Raw genomic sequence first — 18,425 nt, forward strand, 5'->3', positions numbered from 1 at the left:
ACATTTTATAATAAAAGAGTTAATTTAATCTTTGGAATGACTAGGGTTTTTTATAGATATATTTGTGATGTTTGAGCTATCTCATATTTAATAAAATTCTGCATTTTTAGTCAGATTATTTTGTGAAATGTGTACTGTCCTAACTGTGACATTGCATAATCTAAGACCATGTGAAACTAATGTGAGGGGGGGAAAAAGAAACAAGAATGTCTTTGCTCTTAGAATCGATGGTTTCCATCACATCTCAAGAAGAAGACTAAAGCTCTATTTTGAAAATATTGGATATTATTTCAAATTACTTCAGAGACTTAGGAAAGACAGGTTTGGCTATGTGTATTTTTTCCATCCCTAGAAACTACTATTTTGTAAAAATTATGTGTTGGTAACTCATCAGTATCTATTATTATAAAGAATAGAAATTGATTTTTAATATAAAAATTGTCAGAGGACAAAATTGTTTAATGAGCAGGAATGACTTAGTCTGAGAAAAAATTAATCAGATTATCTTCACACAGCAGGGTACTTAGATGCCCAGAAGCAGGGCAATTACGTTTTCAACCTAATCACTGGACTTAGCTGGACTGCCCCATTGAATTTGGGATTCTTGTTTTTGGATTTTTTTCATTCTCCAAAGTACTCTTTTGCGGAAGTCAGTGTTGCTCCCCCTATAAAATAAATAAGCCAATCAATGCCCAGAGCCAACAAGAGCAGCACAGCTGGGTAGGGGAGGTCAGGCTCTAGTCTAGGGGCCTGCTACACATTGATTTCAAACGGGCTCTCACCCAGGGGAGTCCCCAGCACGGACCGCAGCACTGCCTACCCCCAGCACAGGGCTGGGCACAGACAAGTGGAGGGAGCAGCTGCAGCCCTAAGCCCCGCCCCAGCACTTCAGGGGGCTGCCGCCTGCAACAGGCTCCACCCCTCATCGCCCCGCCCCCGCCGCTCGCTCTCCCCGCAGAGCCCCGCCCCTAAACCGTGTCTGATTGGCCCCTCAGGAGGCGATTAGCATCAGGACGTCAGGGCGCATGCGCAGTGTTTGAAAGCGATGGCGGCGCTCACGGAGGAGGCGATTCGGGAGCGAGTCACTCTGCGGCATCAGAACCTCGGTAACCAGCTCCCATCCTGGCGGCGCCGCTCCTCGAGGAGGGGGTGGCGGGGATGGTCGCCGGGGGAGGTACCTGGAGATGAAGGCGGCAGCAGCTTCCCCCCCGCCCGCGACTCTCCTCCGGTTGCTGGCGGTTTAAAACCGTTAATCCGGCGGCACTAGGCGGGTTGGCCAACAAGAGGCGGGGCTTGTATAATAGTCCTGCCCCCAGAGCACCTCTGACCAATGGGAGGAGACGATTGACAGCCGCTGGGGCGCCCCTTTCTCACTATCTCCCATCCGGCGTGGCTTCGGGTCTGTGGGGGGCGGGGCTAAGGCTCGTTGCACGCGCCAGTCAGGAGCTGCCCGTCCCGTCCTATGGCGGTGTGTGATTGAGGGCGTGGCCACGCTTGGGGGGGCGGGGCTGGCCTCATTGGGGTTCCCCGTCACGCTGCTCTCCGCTGGTGACTGCTGGGCCCTGTGGCTGGTCAGATGTCCCCAGCACCAGGTTAGCAGGGATGCGGTATGGGGCAAGGCCCCTGAGCATGGCCACTTTGGAGTCCAGGAGCCCCCAAATAGAGACATGGCAGCAGGGCCGTCCTTAGGATTTATGGGGCCCTACGCAGTATTATTAAACTGGTGCCCCTATGCTGGATGGCAGCCCAAGCTCACAGCCTGGTGGGGGAGGGGGAAGAGGGACGAGATAGCAAAGGATAATGAGATGCCCGGCCTGCCTCATGGTGGCAGAGAGTCACAGTTCCTCATAGAGACTCCCATACCCTCTCCCTCATGCAGAATGGACATGAAGAAAGTATCTAATTAAAAGCACTAACATTTGGGAATAAAAAATGTCAGTCACAGGTTTTTTGATATGCCCTGAAGTTTGCCAGAGATTTATTTGCAAAAACTTCGTAGTAAGGGTGAGTCAGCTGTCCTGCTGAATACAACATTACATATAATGGAATACATGATGCAGCTCTTTTCTGTTTTACATTTTCTTAATCAGTATTTCTAAGCTGAATTTATATTTTAAATGTACTCAAACCTTAAGCCAGCATTCCAGATTACTACATATTTAACTCACTGAAACAAAGACATTATTTTAAATTAATCAGAGAGGTTTAGTGTGTTCATAACAATGTTCATTGCTTTTAGAAAAAGGGAACAGTAATTTACTTTGTGTGATCTCCATAACAAGAGACATGGTTATGAAATTTCACCAACTTTAAAAAAATATGTTTCCAAAGATTTTAGGTATAACAAGGATTTTATGTCTTACTAAGGTACTGATTTTGCTGGAGGGTTCTTTTAAAACTAGTTCATCGGATAGTCAGAAGTAAAGAAAGGGAAACTCTTTGTCCAGCTATCTGGAAGGGAAGGACTGTTGTCCCTTTAAGGGCTCTCTTCAGTGGGGAGTGGGGGGAGAGGTGGTGAAGGGATGGACAGAAAGGACAGGAAGACTTGGAAGCACTTTTTTTTTAAACTATAGTAATTAAAATGTGTATTTTAGATAAGGGAGGTCTTTTGAAGGATTTATTTAAAAAACTGTATGTCTGAAGATCCACGCATTTAAGGCTAAAGATGATTGTGCATCTAAAACTCTATGCAAGCATTTTTTAGAAATGTGATTTTATAATCTTCACCAGCTCACTAATGAAATATTTTTAAAGCAAATTTTAAACTAAGGTCCTGTAGACTGACATGTTCTGTGTAAATATTACATTAATGCACAACTGTTTTTGTCAGTAAAGTCAGAAACTGACAGTATAAAAATTTATTTGGGCATAAGCTTTCGTGGACAGCTGATGAAATGGGTTCTAGCCCACAAAAGCTTATGCCCAAATAATTTGTTAGTCTCTGAGGTGCCACAAGGACTTTTCCTTGTTTTTGCTGATACAGACTAACAGGACTACCACTCTGAAACCTGTCAGTATATACCTTGGGGTTGGCAAATGCCTGTTAAATGGCTTTATTACCCCTTGAATGTCTCTTTAACAGTTTCAATGTTGTGCTAATAGGTCTGGCAGGCTGGAGGTTTTTTCACTTTTAACTACTAGATTCCCTCCCAAGGAAGACTCACCAGGCTAGAGCAGCCATCTGTGGGAGCCTGCAGGAAGGGTCAGAACAGGGTAGGAAAACAAGAGGGTGGACACTAAGACCCAGTGGTGCCCCAAATTTTCAGGTGCCCTGCGCAGCTGCCTATGTTGCCTATGCCTAAGGACGGCCCTGCATGGCAGAGGCGAGAGCCTGCAGCTTTGCCACGATGCCCAGCCCTTCTCGCAGCACTTGGCTTTGCCTGTCACAGAGCAGTGCCCATGTCTGCTGCTAGTAGCTGCCTGGCCTGTTGCTATGGCACAGCAGGGGAGGGCATCACAGCCATCCCAAGTGGTTGAGGCTTGGGACCATGGCAGTGATGGTCAGCTGTGATCCTAGTGGTGGCCATATGCGTGTGTGGATGTGCTTGGTTATACATATATTTGCCGTGAGCCCACCCACATGTTCAAACTGTCCTGGATTTTAAAATGGCAGCTGTTGTGATTGGAGCAGCCTGAATCCCACATCATAAAGAAGGGGGCAGAGATGACTTTATACCACCTTTAGAGCTCCTTGGTTCTACACAGGGGGCTGGTCCTTTGAGCGTCAGATACAATTGTCGTTGTCCAGCTGTGCTCTGGCCATGTCCCTCTTCCCTGGACCATGCTTACATGCTCCCTACAACAGGGACTGTGGAAGCAGTATATTACTGGTTAGGTGTTTAACTAGGGGAATCCCCAGTTAACTGATATATGGTGATTTTACAGTAGACTGTGTAGGAGGATCTGGCCCCCTCTCACGTTTCTTGTCCCATAAATATCTGTAGTGGCCTCCAAATTATTAGAGCCAGAAACCATTGTTTTATGCCATCTATAAAAGCTTCTGGGAAGCCCCACTTTCAAGCAGAAAAAAAGTGGAGTGTTAGGGTATATCTGCATTAGAATAAAAGACTCCATCATAGCCACAGGTGGTCCAGCTCAGCTAAATTGGGCTACAGAGCTACAAATTGCTGTGTAGACATTCAGGCGTGGGCTGCAGCCGGTTTTGGGACCCTCCCACCACATGGGGTCCCAGAGGTTGGGCTCTGCCTGAACCGAAACATCTAGACAGCAGTTTTACAGTCTGAGCTCTGGAAGCCCAATTCAGCTGACTCGGGCCAGCCACAGGTGCTTAATTGCTGAGTAGATGTACCCTCAAAGTCCAATACTGCTGTCACTTAAACTAGTTGTAATCCAAAGTAACTTTGATCAAATTAAATGTATGACTCTAGTCTTACACCAGTGTATCTCATAGCAGTATATAGCCCAACAGATGTAGTGGCTCATGTCACGATGAGCATAATCGTCCACTTTGCAACTCATAGTCATTTGTTCCAGTGCAAAGCGAGTGTGAAACTCTGCAAAATTGGAATTGGTAGATGAGTACATAAGATGGAGGCCTGTTAGCCAGTAGAATTACCTTTCCTTCCTTACTTCACTTCCAGTCAGCATAGTGTAATCAGACTGATCTTTTTTCTTTAATTGGTATACCATCTGTGCATTTGGTACTATATGAAATTTGAGAAAGATCAATTGCTGGTTTGAGTACCTCGCAATCCTAATTAGACTAGCATGGATAAAACATAGCACATTGACTTACTAAGTGAAGATCTAAACTCAAAGGGATACAGATATCTTCTTTTGTGTTTTCCAACGCACTTCTTCCTAAAGTGGGTTAACATTGAAAGACCCCTAGAAAAAGCATGTCGTAAGGAGTGCCTGAGTGTCGAGAACGAGAAGTAAGTTGGCATGCTAGACGTGAAAAGGAGTAGCTTGGAAGAATAGACTGTTTTAATTCAGTGGTAAATTGGGAAAAGCTCTGGGCAACAGTAACCTGACTTCAGATGTACAAAGACAGTATTGTGTGGGTCTCTTGCAATGATAATAACTAGAAACTTTGGGACAGATTCTGCTTGCCACTTAACAAATGTGCAATACGGGAAATGGCAGAGAGAGCCTTCCCTTGCCAGCTCTTGCATGGTCCACGTAAGGATCAGGGAGAACTGCATTTGCTGTACTTGAAGGGCATGTAACATCCCAAGGATGCACTGTGGATGTTAGATGGATTTGTCAGTGCTGTACACTGGCAAGCCATATGCGAGATGGAGGCGGAAGTAAGCTGCACCCTACAAAGAAATGTAATAGTGGGCATGCTCCAGGCAGTGCAGTAAGGGGGCAGGGAGCAGAGGAGGTTGGATAGAGGGCAGGGGAGTTTGGGGTGGTGGTCAGGGGGTAGGGGTGTGGATGGGGGGGGTGGTCAGAGGGTGGGGAATGGGTGCAGGAGTCCTGGGGGGGCAGTCAGGAAGGAAGGGGGGTGGATGGGGTGGTCAGAAGTGGAGGTTCCGGGGGCGGACAGGGAGCGGGGGTGTGTAGATGGGGCAGGGGTCCTGGGAGGGGAGCATAGCCTCCCCTAACCAGCCCTTCATACAATTTCCGAAACCCGATGCAGCCCTCTGGCCAAAAAGTTTGCCCATCTCTGATCTACGTGCTTAGGAACTCCCAGTTATGTAAGGGTGGTTGAGTCAGCATTGCTACGCTCAGAATCTCCCAATGTTTCCTTTAGTGTGGTGTGATACCACATTTCCACTAAGGGCTTATCTACACTACCACTTAAGTGGATGTAACTTAAGTCGCTCAGGAGTGTGAAAAAATCACCCTTTTGTGACACAGGATACATCGACTTAAATCCGTGTCTGCACTGGACTGCGTTGCTGGGAGATACTCTCTCACTGACCTCTCGTTGAGGTGTAGTAATTATGCCAATAGGAGAGCATCTTCATCAGATGTGCTACAGCTGTGCCAATGTAGCTTGATAGTGTAGACTAGCACTTAGTATGGGTTGTATTCACAGCACCAGTTGCACTTTTTTTCTTTCTTTCTTCAAATCAAACCTGGATTCTGCAGTATTTAATGGCTATAGAAGAGTGGACTCATTACTGATTTACCCCCTTATGGCTGGGTGTGGGTATTAACTCTTTGCTCATCTAGCGCTCCCTGCTGACATCCATTCTGGCACTGCAGTGTCCCTCCTATGACTCAGATCTCCAGCCAGGCCACATTAAAGTATCTCCTGTTCCACAGTATCAATGTCCCAAAGGGACCTTGTCCCACCCAGCATTGGTCATCAATATGACATCTCCTGCCCTTCCAGGGCTCCTCTTCCGTTCCCTTTTTCTGTCAGAATACTGGCCCTAGGACTTTTCCCTGGAGTATTTCAACCAAATTCAAAAGCGAAATACAAACCAAAACTAAAGCAACTTCTGCCCCTTCCTTCAGGTTTAAATTTTTAATCCATCCTGGAGTCTCTCCCAGCCTTCTATTCTTCTGGAGAATGCTCACTCTCACAAGTTACTTCCCTGGAGCCTTACCTCTTCTTTGGATCCTCCTCTTCTGTCTATCCCTAACATTGTCTGCCTATCTGTTGGCTTTTATCAATTCCGCTCTAGGAGTTCCTTTCACTCTTCCATCAGAGCCTGTCCCAGGCATATAAACTCCCTCCTGAAGCTCTTCAGTTGAGTGCCTTGCTGGATTTCTTTCCTGGAGGTCCAGGTCCAGGTCCAGGTCCTGCCCCCCCACCTTTTTTATTTCCAGTGCTCACCAGCAGACCATGATCCATCCCAGTGACATCCCTGTACCTCCTGCATACGGTCTCTGGTACTCAGAGAGGGACTGCAGAGGTCATTCCATGTAGCCCCCTTCTGCTTTGGTCTTCCTCCTTTTATAGAAACCACCTAGCTCCTCTCTAGCCGAGCTTCATTTTTAAATAGGCCTGGCCCACCCTGTAAGTGAAATCATGTGTGTTAATTGGCCTCGCCAGCCCACCGTAACTGTTTCACCATCTGTGTGAGATAAATGCCCCCATCACAATGGCATTGTTCTCCCTGTCTATCATAGAAATCTTCCTACTCACTGTTGCTTTTGTATGACTAAGCAGACTTTTTACAATAGTGACTGTGCCACCTTTTCTTTTTAACTGCAACTGCACACAGAGGAGAATAGATGGCCTTTTAATTTCTTCTTATTCAATTCTGACATCCCTGAGGCAGTGGTGTAGTCCTGAAAGGGCGTCTACCAGAATGCCCCCACCAGCATCAACTCACACACATGGTGCTTGTAGTAGGGTCATGCTGTGCGGAGGATCCATTTTGCCCTAAAATGGCATCCTCCATGTGGTGTGACCTTGCATGTACAATTTACATGAGTTCCTGCTGTGCAGAGGATGCCATTTTGCTCTACCAAATGCCATCTTTCATGTGGCATGATCTTGCGATGGATCATGCTATGGGGAGCATGCCATTTTGAGAACAAAATAGCATACTCCATGCAGCAAAAGTGCTGATCCACCCTTCTGCGGTGATCCGACCTCACTACAGAGCAGCCCTGAGCACATCACTAATAATACTTTTATGTTATTTGATCTATGAATATCAGGTAAAGCACAACGTTGCTCTTAACTGTGAGGGTGTGATCCAAAGATACTAAATGTCTGCAGCAAGGTGCAGAGCACCCTCATGTCTCATTGATTTCTATAGGAACAGTGTATGCTCAGAGGGTGGGGTGCTTACAATCCATCACAGTCAAGCCCCACATGACCTGCAGTTGGGTTTTTTGTCCATTTGGTTTTTTATCTGATGAAATGTAAGCTGTTTCTGCTAAAAGATCTAGGGGAGAGGTTTTGTTTCAAAACATAGACCCAGAAGACAAGTACAAAAAGGCTGCTTGAGTACATGCCAATAAATCCATTAGAACATGGCATAACTGTTTGGTTAGAAACTGGATTTTAGTGTAGTAATTTAGTGGCTTCATAAGAAACTGCCACAGGTCTATTTAGTTGAAATAGGTATACTCTGGTCAAAAGTTGATATAGATGTAATCTGACTGCAAGAAACATACCGTAATTTACAGGTGCACCCCTCTTTGGCCATGTGAATGTCATTTGAATTTTGAAAATGGAAGCGGAAGTGTTGCTTTCTGTGGGATTGTCCTCTGCCTTTGTGGCTCAGTTTCCATGCAGACAGCTTGGAGGGAAGCAATACAGATGGAAAGTGTGTTATCTCTGACTAGGTCCTCTTTGCAATTCTACCAAGCAGCATATCCGCAGGCAGTTTTTAAAATCTGCCCTCATAGGCACAAGGACGCCAGTCCCTGTCATGGTTAGCTCCACTTGCCAATGATAAATATTCTCCAAGTTGTTAACAAACATACAATCCTAAAATCACAAAAAAAAATTAAACATGTATCTTGCCTTGTCTGTCACTTCAATATCAGGTGTATTTAGAATAATTTCAATAACTTATTTTTTCTTACGATAAATATATTCAGGTTTCACATTTTCTCCTTGTAGCTGATGTCCGATCATTGTCTCTTCCTGGAACTTATCATGAAAAGATTACTCATTTAGGAAATTCTCTGAAAAATTTCACTCGCCTAAAATCCTTAGACCTCTCTCGCAATGGATTGGTTAGCTTGGAGGTATGTGTTTTTGTTTAATTTTTTTATATGATATATATAACAGGAACTGGGTTGGGTCTTGAAGTCATGGAGAAGGGACAAGAGGATTGGGGCAGTCATATTGAAGGTTTTATGGGGGTTGGAACAATATCGGTTTTTTTTTTGTGCTTTGCAAACCTGGTACCTTATGGAAAAATAATGGAGGGTGCAGGTAGAGGGGGAGCCAGTTTACCTTCTGATAACCTTGAAATTCAGTATCTGTAAAGCAAATAAGTATTTTGTGAGCAGGCTCACTACCTATTCCATCACCAGCACAGTATGCAGATCCTGATTTAGTTCCTGATCCTGCAAACACTTGTGTGTAGAACAAAACAAAAAAAAATACTCACAAGTAAATGTAGTTGGATGGCTTTGGAGGATTGGTAACAGAATACAGAGCGTGTTGTCACCAAATGACAATTTTGAATCTAGTTTAGATTAGTGGTCAAAAAATATTTTCTGGTGGCTGTTCAGAGCACTGTGTGAAATGATTTTGTAGTTTTAGTCTAATTCCAAGTGAGCTGGAGTCCAGATTATAATTGGCACGCTTGGTCGTAGTCTCAGCAAAAGCTGGCATGGAGTCTGAACTTAAACATATTAAACTTACAAGTTGTCTTTCTTGAAGACTGTGGGATTTCAATGGTTTAGTATGGGGAAACATGCTTTGCCAAGCCTGTGCTATAGCACCTTTGTAGTTGAAGGAAGATTTTCGTTTCAAGTGCTATCAATCCATCACCTTTTTTCAGGTTAAAAAGAATTACACTCATGCTTAATTTGAACACAAGAGTTCAACTCTTGTCATCGGGGCTCTTCATGTGGGTAGAAATAAGCATGTGCTAAAATCTTTGCAGGAACAAAGTGTAAGTATGTAATCGCTTATCTCAACCCTTTTTGTAAAGAACAGCATCAGTATGCTATATTACTTCATTTTACATAATATCTGTAACATTTCTTGATAGCTTGAAGAGCTCAAACTGATGAATGTCAATACACCACTACCTTGGTATAACACCACCTGATAACACAAATTTGGATATAACGCAGTAAAGCGGTGCTCCGGGTGGGCGGGGCTGCACGCTCCGGTGGATCAGAGCAAGTTCAATATAACACGGTTTCACCTGTAATGCGGTAAGATTTTTTGGTTCCCAAGGACAGCGTTATATCGAGGTAGAGGTGTACTTAAGAGGTGCTCAGTTCACATTTAAATTTCACCACTCTTAACTAATTGTTCATCTTACTCAGCAAAATAATGTTAACTTCAAAAATGTTGTAAGAAATTAAAGAAATCACTAGAAATTTTAAAATATTTAAAGATGCCACTAGAAGACTGAAGGGCTTTATATGCACATAACAGATATGGCATGGGCAACAGTTATTAAGTTGTCCCCAAGTGCTCTAGCACTCAGCTACAACCCTTGTCTGGAAGGAATATCTTCTTGGAGGGTAGTTTAGATACAGCCCAGAAAAAATAACAAATGATGTCACTTGTGATTTTTGTTTGTGAGGTTTTTAAAAACATTCATGTGTGCACTAGAACCTAGACTGAGACCAGCAACTCGTTTCACATAGGCCACCAAACAGCTACAGGCAGATGGTAAAGACTATTAAATCACTAGTTGCCTGGCTTTGATTTATATCAATGACTTAGTGTATTTCACTCTATGAAAATGTAAAGTTTGTTCAAGTCATATGTGAGTACAAACTAATATGGTTTCTGTTTTCTATACATTAACAGGGTATTCAGCATCTCATATTTTTAGAAAAGCTCAATGTCTATTACAATCACATTTCATCACTATCAGAAATATTTCGACTTCATAGTTTAACTGCACTCAAGGATGTGGACCTCCGTCTGAACCCTGTAGTTAAAAATGAGTCCGATTATCGTCTTTTTGTTGTGCACATGCTTCCTAACCTTAGACGATTAGGTAAGTACAATTCAGAACTTCAAAACTTAGCTTGAGTTCTTGAAATTTTAGATACAGTATTAGGTACTTTATATGAAGGAGAAATATATATTTGAATGTATTGAGAATGTGTCTGTGGTGTGTGATTTATGCAGTTTATTCCATATGAGTGTCAGTGAAACCTTTATACCAGGGGTTGGCAACCCCTGGCATGTGGCTCACCAGGGTAGGCACCCTGTCGGGCTGGGCCAGTTTGTTTACCTGCCACGTTGGCAGGTTCAGCCGATCGCGGCTCCCACTGGCCGCAGTTCGCCGTCTCAGGCCAATGGGGGTGGCGGGAAGCACTACGGGCCAAGGGATGTGCTGGTCGCAGCTTCCCGCCGCCCCCATTGGCCTGGGACGACGAACCACGGCCAGTGGGAGCCGCGATCGGCTGAACCTGCCGACGCAGCAGGTTAACGAACTGGCCTGCCCCGCGTGCCAGAGGTTGTCGAGCCCTGCTTTATACCATGTCCACATTTATTCTTTATAGGCTATATATGTACTTTTAAAAATGTGGTTTTGGTCGTATTTCTTAAATGTATGGAACAAAATGGCTTTCCAGGTGGAGGGATACCTTTGTTAACATAATAATGGCTAGCTAAATGGTCAATAGGTCTTTTGATACCCTTTTTTATTTATAACTTCTTAAAAAATATGAAAGAATATGATAGAGAGGAAGGCTAGGCCAGTGACTAAAGAGCTAGCCTGGGACTCAGGAGACCCAGCGTCAGTTTCCTGCTCTGCCACAGGGTTCCTGGGTGACCTTGGGCAAGTCACTTAGGTCCAGATCCACAAAGGCTCCTAACCTGTGAAATTAGTGGATGTAAGGAATCTAAATACATTTGTGAATCCAAGCCTTAGTCTCTATGCCTCAGTCCTGTAGCTGGGCAATAGAAAGAGAATAGTACTTCTCTGACTCACCAGATGTTGCAAGGATAAACACATTAAAGACACTGAGACGCTCAAATATTGTGATAATGGGGGCCATATGTGTACCTAAGATATCTAGATTAATTAATTGACTGGAGACATTCTACCTGTGCACATAGCTAACCTACATTAAAGCATGTTTTTAATTACCAGCATGCTTGTGCTTCTTTGTGAATGCAACTTGTCTTAAATTAAACTGTAAGCTCTTTAGAGCAGGGTTTTTATTTATCTTATTTATTTATTTTAAATTGTGTGTTGGTTCAGGAATCATAAGGAGCCATGTGCTGTACCAGTAGTATGAAGTGACAGATTCAGCACATAGCTCCAACAGCATTCTGTGGTTGAGGTGACATTACCAGCTTACAGAGTAGCAACCGTGTTAGTCTGTATCCGCAAAAAGAACAGGAGTACTTGTGGCACCTTAGAGACTAACACCTTTATTTGAACACAAGCTTTCGTGGTCTACAGCCCACTTCATCGGATGCATGTAGTGGAAAATACAGTAGGAAGAGATATATAGAGATAGAGATATATACACAGAGAACATGAAACAATGGGTGTTACTATACACACTATAAGGAGAGTGATCCCTTAAGGTGAGCTGTTATCAGCAGGAGAGAAAAAAAACTGTTTGTAGTGGTAATGAAAATGGCCCATTTCCAGCAATTGACAAGGAGATGTGAGGAACTGTGGGGGGGCAGGGGGGAAATAAGCATGGGGAAATAGTCTTACTTTGTGTAATGGCTAGTGCATGCTAGGGTCTGAGACAGAGCCAGTGTCATTTATCAGCAGCAGGGCTGGCTGTTGCAAGAACTTAATGAAGTTCAAAGCTGATTTGCAAAAACCTTCATAACATGGTTATTTGGGGTATTTAGTACGTTATTAAACAATTTTAGATCATTCCAGTATCCCATTGCAGATGTTCTTTTAGTGCAGAGTTTTTTATAGAGACTTTACGAATGTGATTTTTCTAATGTGCTCACCACTGGTCTAACTTTGCTTCCATTGTCTACAGCTGTAGAAGAATAAGGCCAATACTGAGAGCTTTTGAAAATCCCACCCTATTTTTAATATGAAAAAAACATTACCAAGGTTGTCTATGTGTTTTGAAAATGCAAAATACTTTTTTCTGCATAAAGATGTTTTGAATAAAGGTTCAGAGTAAACATTTTGTAATATGGAAGGGTGCTTTATTCTGTTATGCTTTTGTATCAGTATTTTCTATGAACACATGATATGATTAATTAGACACACAAATATGCACACAGCTACTGCACAAATTAACTGTATACGTAAATGTTTTGATAACAGAGCTTACTGTTTCCTTCTTGCATTTATTTGTATCTCAAACTTTTTGATAATGCTTATCAAGACTTGTGCACACAACTAACCTATTACTAGTGGATACGTAGGGAAGAAAACCATATCCTGCTTCCTGTAGGATTCTGTTAGCTTCTGTGAACCACTCCAACAGTTATATCAAAACAGAAGAACTAACTATTTAAAATATCACTCTGAGAACTTGTATTTTCTTCTTCCCATGGAATTGTTCAGAACAGTGACCCATTTTCAGTTGTGTCTGTAGCTTTGTGTATCTTTTGCTGTCAATAGTGTAGTTTGTGGCTTTGTAAGCTAAAAGATTTAAGTATCAGGATCCTTTAAAAGGGAATGTTGGGTACATGCAGCTATATTACCAGAGCAAGATGTTGGGTACATGCAGCTATATTACTAGAGCAAAATATTAACTTAAAAAAAAAATACATGCTAAATACAAACCTCCCTTTAACTTTTGTCACTTTGAGTAGTTAATTGTCCTAATTTTCTTTGTATAACGGTCACTGAGGCCATCTTCTCCTCCTGCTAGCTTTAGAACAGAATTCACTTATGTCTGTGTGAGTGGAGCTGCCAGTCAGCCCCAAATATAAAGCTCTGTTTTCATTGTGGAGTCAAAGGGAGAAATCTTGGCCCACTCAAAATCAATACAAGTTTTGCTGTTGACTTCAGTGGAGTCAGGATTTCAACTAAAAGGTCCTGGCTCATGGCCTCTGATTTCATTAACGAAAAGGTACACTAGAACTTCAGAATTGTGAACTGAGCAGTCAACCACACACTTCATTTGGAACCGGAAGTATGCAATCAGGCAGCAGCAGAGACAAAAACAAAACAAAAACCTCACAAATACAGTACAGTATAGTACTGTGTTAAATGCAAAGTATTTAAAAAAAAAAAAGCAGGCAGCGTTTATCTTCTACATAGTAAAGTTTCAAAGCTGTATTATGTCAATGTTCAGTTGTAAGCTTTTGAAAGAACTATAACGTTTTGTTCAGAGTTATGAAGAATCTCTATTTCCAAGATGTTCTACTGTAATTCCAAATTCACATTACATGAACCCATGGGCGGTGGGTGAAGCCCCCCATTGGGGAGGCTAGCCCCCAGCTCCACCCCTTCTGCCCAAGGCCCTTGCAGCCAGAGCAGCCCTGGGCCAACTGGAGCCCTGATCCCCCGCATGGTCAGAGAAGCCCCAGGCCAGCTGGAGCCCCCGCCCGTAGCACTGTGCCTTCCCAGACCCCAAGCTGCCCTGTTGAAAAGCTCTTGTTTCTTCTCTTCCTCGAGAAGAACCTTAGCTTTTGATATGCTCCATGAAGGTACTGGGGTGGCTGAGGAGGCTGTATATGTTACTCAGCGTCATCAGTAATCTCTCGGGAGTCCAGAGAGATTACAGATGAACCAGGAAGCTGAATAGCAGATACCACCTCCTTGGCTGCCCCAGAACCTGTATGGAGCATAATAATAAGAAAAACTTCCCCCTCCAAACCCACAGCTGGTATCTGGAGGTCGCCGCTGTGCCCAGGCAGGCTCAGCCTTCCCTACCCTATTATACTCGCTGCCACGTGCTGTTTCCAGACTTCCTTTCCTGTCTGCCATTCTCCCTTATGTCCTGGGTGGAATCTAATAAGCTATACCTGGCCCACTAAGTCAGCAGTGGCTGACCTTCAGCTCCCAACAGGGCTTCCAACACCTGCTCTCAGGGTGAGGAGAATCATTCCTCTCTAGTGCAGTCTATTTAAATGTGAAGGGGTTGTTTTCCTATAAATGAATTATGAGATAACTTGAAGATTGGTGTAAAAGGTAAAAAACCTACCAAACCCAGACATAAAACTTTAAGCCCCTGGTGAGTGGGTTGGGTTTACAAAACTTGGCACTGGAATAGCAATTATGTTCTATAACACTAGTCTAGGCATATGCACGAGTTGTTTTCACTATGAATGGAACTTTCAGAAATGGATATTTTTTAGCTTTTGGCCTTTTCTTCGCCTTTAGGAGCACGCTATGTGTTTTCCTTAAAACTGACATGATAAAATTTGTGCCCTCACTGATTCTCAGAGGTTTATCTTCTGTAAATGTAGTCACGTTGAAGGTGCCATGATATTGCTCTGATTTCCTGAGTTAAAAGCTATAGTGAAAAATATTAATGACAGTGATTCGTTTTTTATGTGGATTTTTTTTCTAGATGATCGACCAGTGAGAGAGAGTGAACGAAAAGCATCCCTTTTGCATTTCACCACAGATCATGCATTTGAATTAAAAGATTCTTCACCGACAGCAAAAGTGAATGAAATTGAAAGGTATGAACAAAGTAACAGAAGTGGTAGTTTTGAAGTGTTGGAAAGGAAATTAGGGCTTAATTAAAAAACAAAGATTGCACTTAGGCAAGCTTATAAACCTTCTTAGTGCAAGAATCATAAAGTGCAGCTATGGAAACATATGGAAAATCTTCAAGGCTCTCTTGTCCCATCAGTGTAAATCCTATGAGTTCAGCTGTAACTACTTTACTTTTCAGGAGCTGGTGTGATTGAGCACATATCTCCAAAAATATTATTCAATTGAAGAAATTGGTTCATGGTACAACTGTTACAAACTTTACCTGTACTAGCAGGTGTTAGTCTTGTCATGCTGTAAATTTCATGTGCTCTTGTTGCTTTTTTAAATCTTAAGAATTGAGTTCTTTCTAAATATTTGTAAACTTACAGCAAATTTAAAATTTTGTTTTAAAAGTTTGTCAACCTTAAATTAGCTGGGCAGTTGCATACAAATCATAGCATTTTAATTTTACTTCTAAAAATGTGTTGGAAGATTCCTTTAAACGTATTATCATTCATTTTCCCCCTCCCCGCAATAATTACACTATAGATTGGAGTCAGTTGCAGACAAACACAGACAAAAGGTAGAAGAGAGACTATATTATTCCCATTTCATAGATGGGAAACTGGGACTCTGAGATTAAGTGAATGGCCTAAAAAAATCACACAAGAAATTTGTGGCAGAGCTAGGAATTAAAACCAGATCTCCTGAGTCAATCTAGTGCTTTAACCAATATCTTGTAAGACAACAACTAATGCTTTACCTCGAATAAAAAACTGGGCTGGTTCACTACTTATTTCACTGAGTATCAATGTTTAAAGTTGTTTTTTATCAACACAAAAAGGATCTTTAAATACAGGGAACCACAACATTAAAATAAGGTGACAGTGTGACAGCATATTTTCCTTAACAGATCTGGCCAGCCACGGATAGCATATATTAACTCCATGTCAAGGAAGTGTTCAGTGATGGATGAAGAAGATGAAGCAGTGCTAAACTTAATTACAAAATGTGAATGGGACTTGAGCAAACCTCTTGGAATAACAGGATCTGCTAAAAAGGACCCTGAAGTAGAATTTCACAGCTTACAAAGTATGTTGATATACCTGTTAAAAATTAGGTAATTAGTGAATAGTTTAAAAAGGAGATCTTCAGAGTTTAGAGGCCATATCTTCTCTGTCTTTGAATATTTTCAAATGCATCACTTTATCATTTTTAAAGCAGTCTACTTACTTTGCTTGCATAAAATAAACAAAAGACTAAAATTAAAGATTTTTATGTATTGAACTGTATTGTTCATTGATATTCTTTGCTTACTTTTCCATTTAAAATCTTCATTATGTATCATATTTTATATGAAACGTGCTATATGGAAGAGAAATTGAGTAAAACCTCCATTATCTTGCGACACATCCCTTAGAAACTTTGAAAAATACCATGAAATAAATACTTCTGTAAAATAAAAATCATAATGTAAGTCCAAAAGAGCTCAGTAGAGGTGGAATAGTCGTACTTTTCCTCCATGCAAGTACTATATCCAGAAACTTATATTGGAGCCCTAAGAATTCTGGGCCATGTCACCTCCCCCTTGAGCTATTCCCACATATTGGAAAGAAAAGTGTGTTGAGGGACTTCCTTTCCCATTTGGGAATGGGGTTGGGCTGGATTGGACCCCAGTAAAAGTAACAGGAAGATTGACTTCTCAAACTAGTGGATCAATCCTCCAGGATCGAGGGAGGCCCTGTGACTATATAATTACACTCCCTTCACACATATCTGTTCTGTTGCAACCCTATTAAACTTAGCTTGTTTTATAAAACTGCTAAACTTTAATTAAGTCCCTTATTTCCCAAGGTATTCGCAATATTGAAGATAATGTTGGCATTACTATGAATAGGAAATCCGAAACCAGACCCATCAGCCTACAAATGCGGAAGCAACAAGCAAATATGCCTGTGGTAAAAAAAAAAATAAAACCCAGAGAAACAAACTTGTATTGTGTTGTCTTTAACTATTTAAATCTGTAAGCTACTATAGAGATTTAGGAGAAACATTAGATACACAAGTGCAGACTTGTAGGAATGCCCTTTCTCTGGCTGTAAATTAAGTGATCTTAAATGTTTGAATCTAGTCTTTGTGTGGTATATTCAGCTTAGTTCAGTTGATGGTACTGGTTTAAAAATGGGATGGCTACCACTATTGGATCAAAACTCTTGTGGCTACCACTATTTTAATCACAATGAGACCTGCTCTGAGTAGGGTTAGGTAATACAATGATTAAAATGCTAGCAATTAGACTATACTAACCCTCATACCAGTGCTACCATCAGTAGAGCTGCAACAGTGGTAGCAACAGTAGGAAATTTTAGGACTCTCTTTGCATACATCTGCACTGTGATAAGACCCCCAGTACATCTGCAACTGGCCCAGTCAGCTGACTCCATTCTGAACTGCAGGGCTATAAAATTGCAATGCAGACATTTGGGCTCCAGCGGGAGTCCAGATTCTGGGACCCTCCCCCTTTGTGGAGTTTTAGAGCCCTGCGAGCCAAAAAAAATAAAATCATCTGACCCAGGTCAGCCATTCATCTTTTATTGCAGTGTAAACATACCCTTAGTGTTCTGTGAGTTGGTTAGTAGAAAACAAGTTCAAAATGGAGCTCTGTTTTTATTGTGTGGTTGGTTTGTTTTTATTAATATAGTTCCAAAAGAATGTGAGGTGCCTGACAGGCAAAATCTCTTTGGCAGAAATGGGTGGATGCTGATTAAAATCAGTCATAGAATCAACACGGTATCCATCAATACATGCAATTACTAATGTGCAGGTTGGTTTCAGTCCTCATTTGGCACTGACCTGGTACGTGCCAGAATCCAAGGAATTTAAATTTAAATGTTCAGAGCCATCTATAATGACCACTTTTGCCTGAATAGATTTCAGTTTACGTTCACAAAAGTGTCTCTTGTGTGTAGGTGCCTTTGACAGGTAATGGAAAAATATTAATCAAGACAAATAACCTAACATTACCCATTTAGCCAAAATTAAAAAGGAAAACTAAACAGATCCTTCTCCAAAATCTTGAGCAAATCGAGGTGTTTTCAGTGTCTTGAAGGTAAACAGCTTTGGACTAATTTGGGTCAGGAGGAGAGTAAGCTCCAAAGCCTAGGTTTCCTTCATGGAGCAGGCCCTGTCAGCAGCCCCATCGCTTTTAAACCAAGGCTATTCTGGTTTTGGCACTTCCACTGCTTAGTAGTATTGCAT

General features: G+C 42.2%; 1 protein-coding gene across 4 annotated transcripts in view; it reads left to right on the forward strand.

Moving 5' to 3' along the window:
- The first annotated feature begins 992 nt into the window (after positions 1–992).
- CEP72 (centrosomal protein 72) overlaps positions 993–18,425 on the forward strand; it is a 75,811-nt gene continuing 58,378 nt past the window's right edge. For all 4 annotated transcript variants that reach the window (XM_075062635.1, XM_032765548.2, XM_075062634.1 and 1 more), the window contains exons 1-6: positions 993–1,106; positions 8,501–8,628; positions 10,382–10,574; positions 15,037–15,151; positions 16,081–16,259; positions 17,022–17,125. In XM_075062635.1, coding sequence (XP_074918736.1) covers positions 1,046–1,106; positions 8,501–8,628; positions 10,382–10,574; positions 15,037–15,151; positions 16,081–16,259; positions 17,022–17,125 — 780 coding nt within the window. In that variant the 5' untranslated portion in view covers positions 993–1,045. The remainder of the gene's footprint in view (positions 1,107–8,500; positions 8,629–10,381; positions 10,575–15,036; positions 15,152–16,080; positions 16,260–17,021; positions 17,126–18,425) is intronic.

This window comes from Chelonoidis abingdonii, chromosome 2 (genome assembly GCF_003597395.2).
Source record: "Chelonoidis abingdonii isolate Lonesome George chromosome 2, CheloAbing_2.0, whole genome shotgun sequence".
In the NCBI taxonomy this organism is placed as follows: Eukaryota; Metazoa; Chordata; order Testudines; family Testudinidae; genus Chelonoidis; species Chelonoidis abingdonii.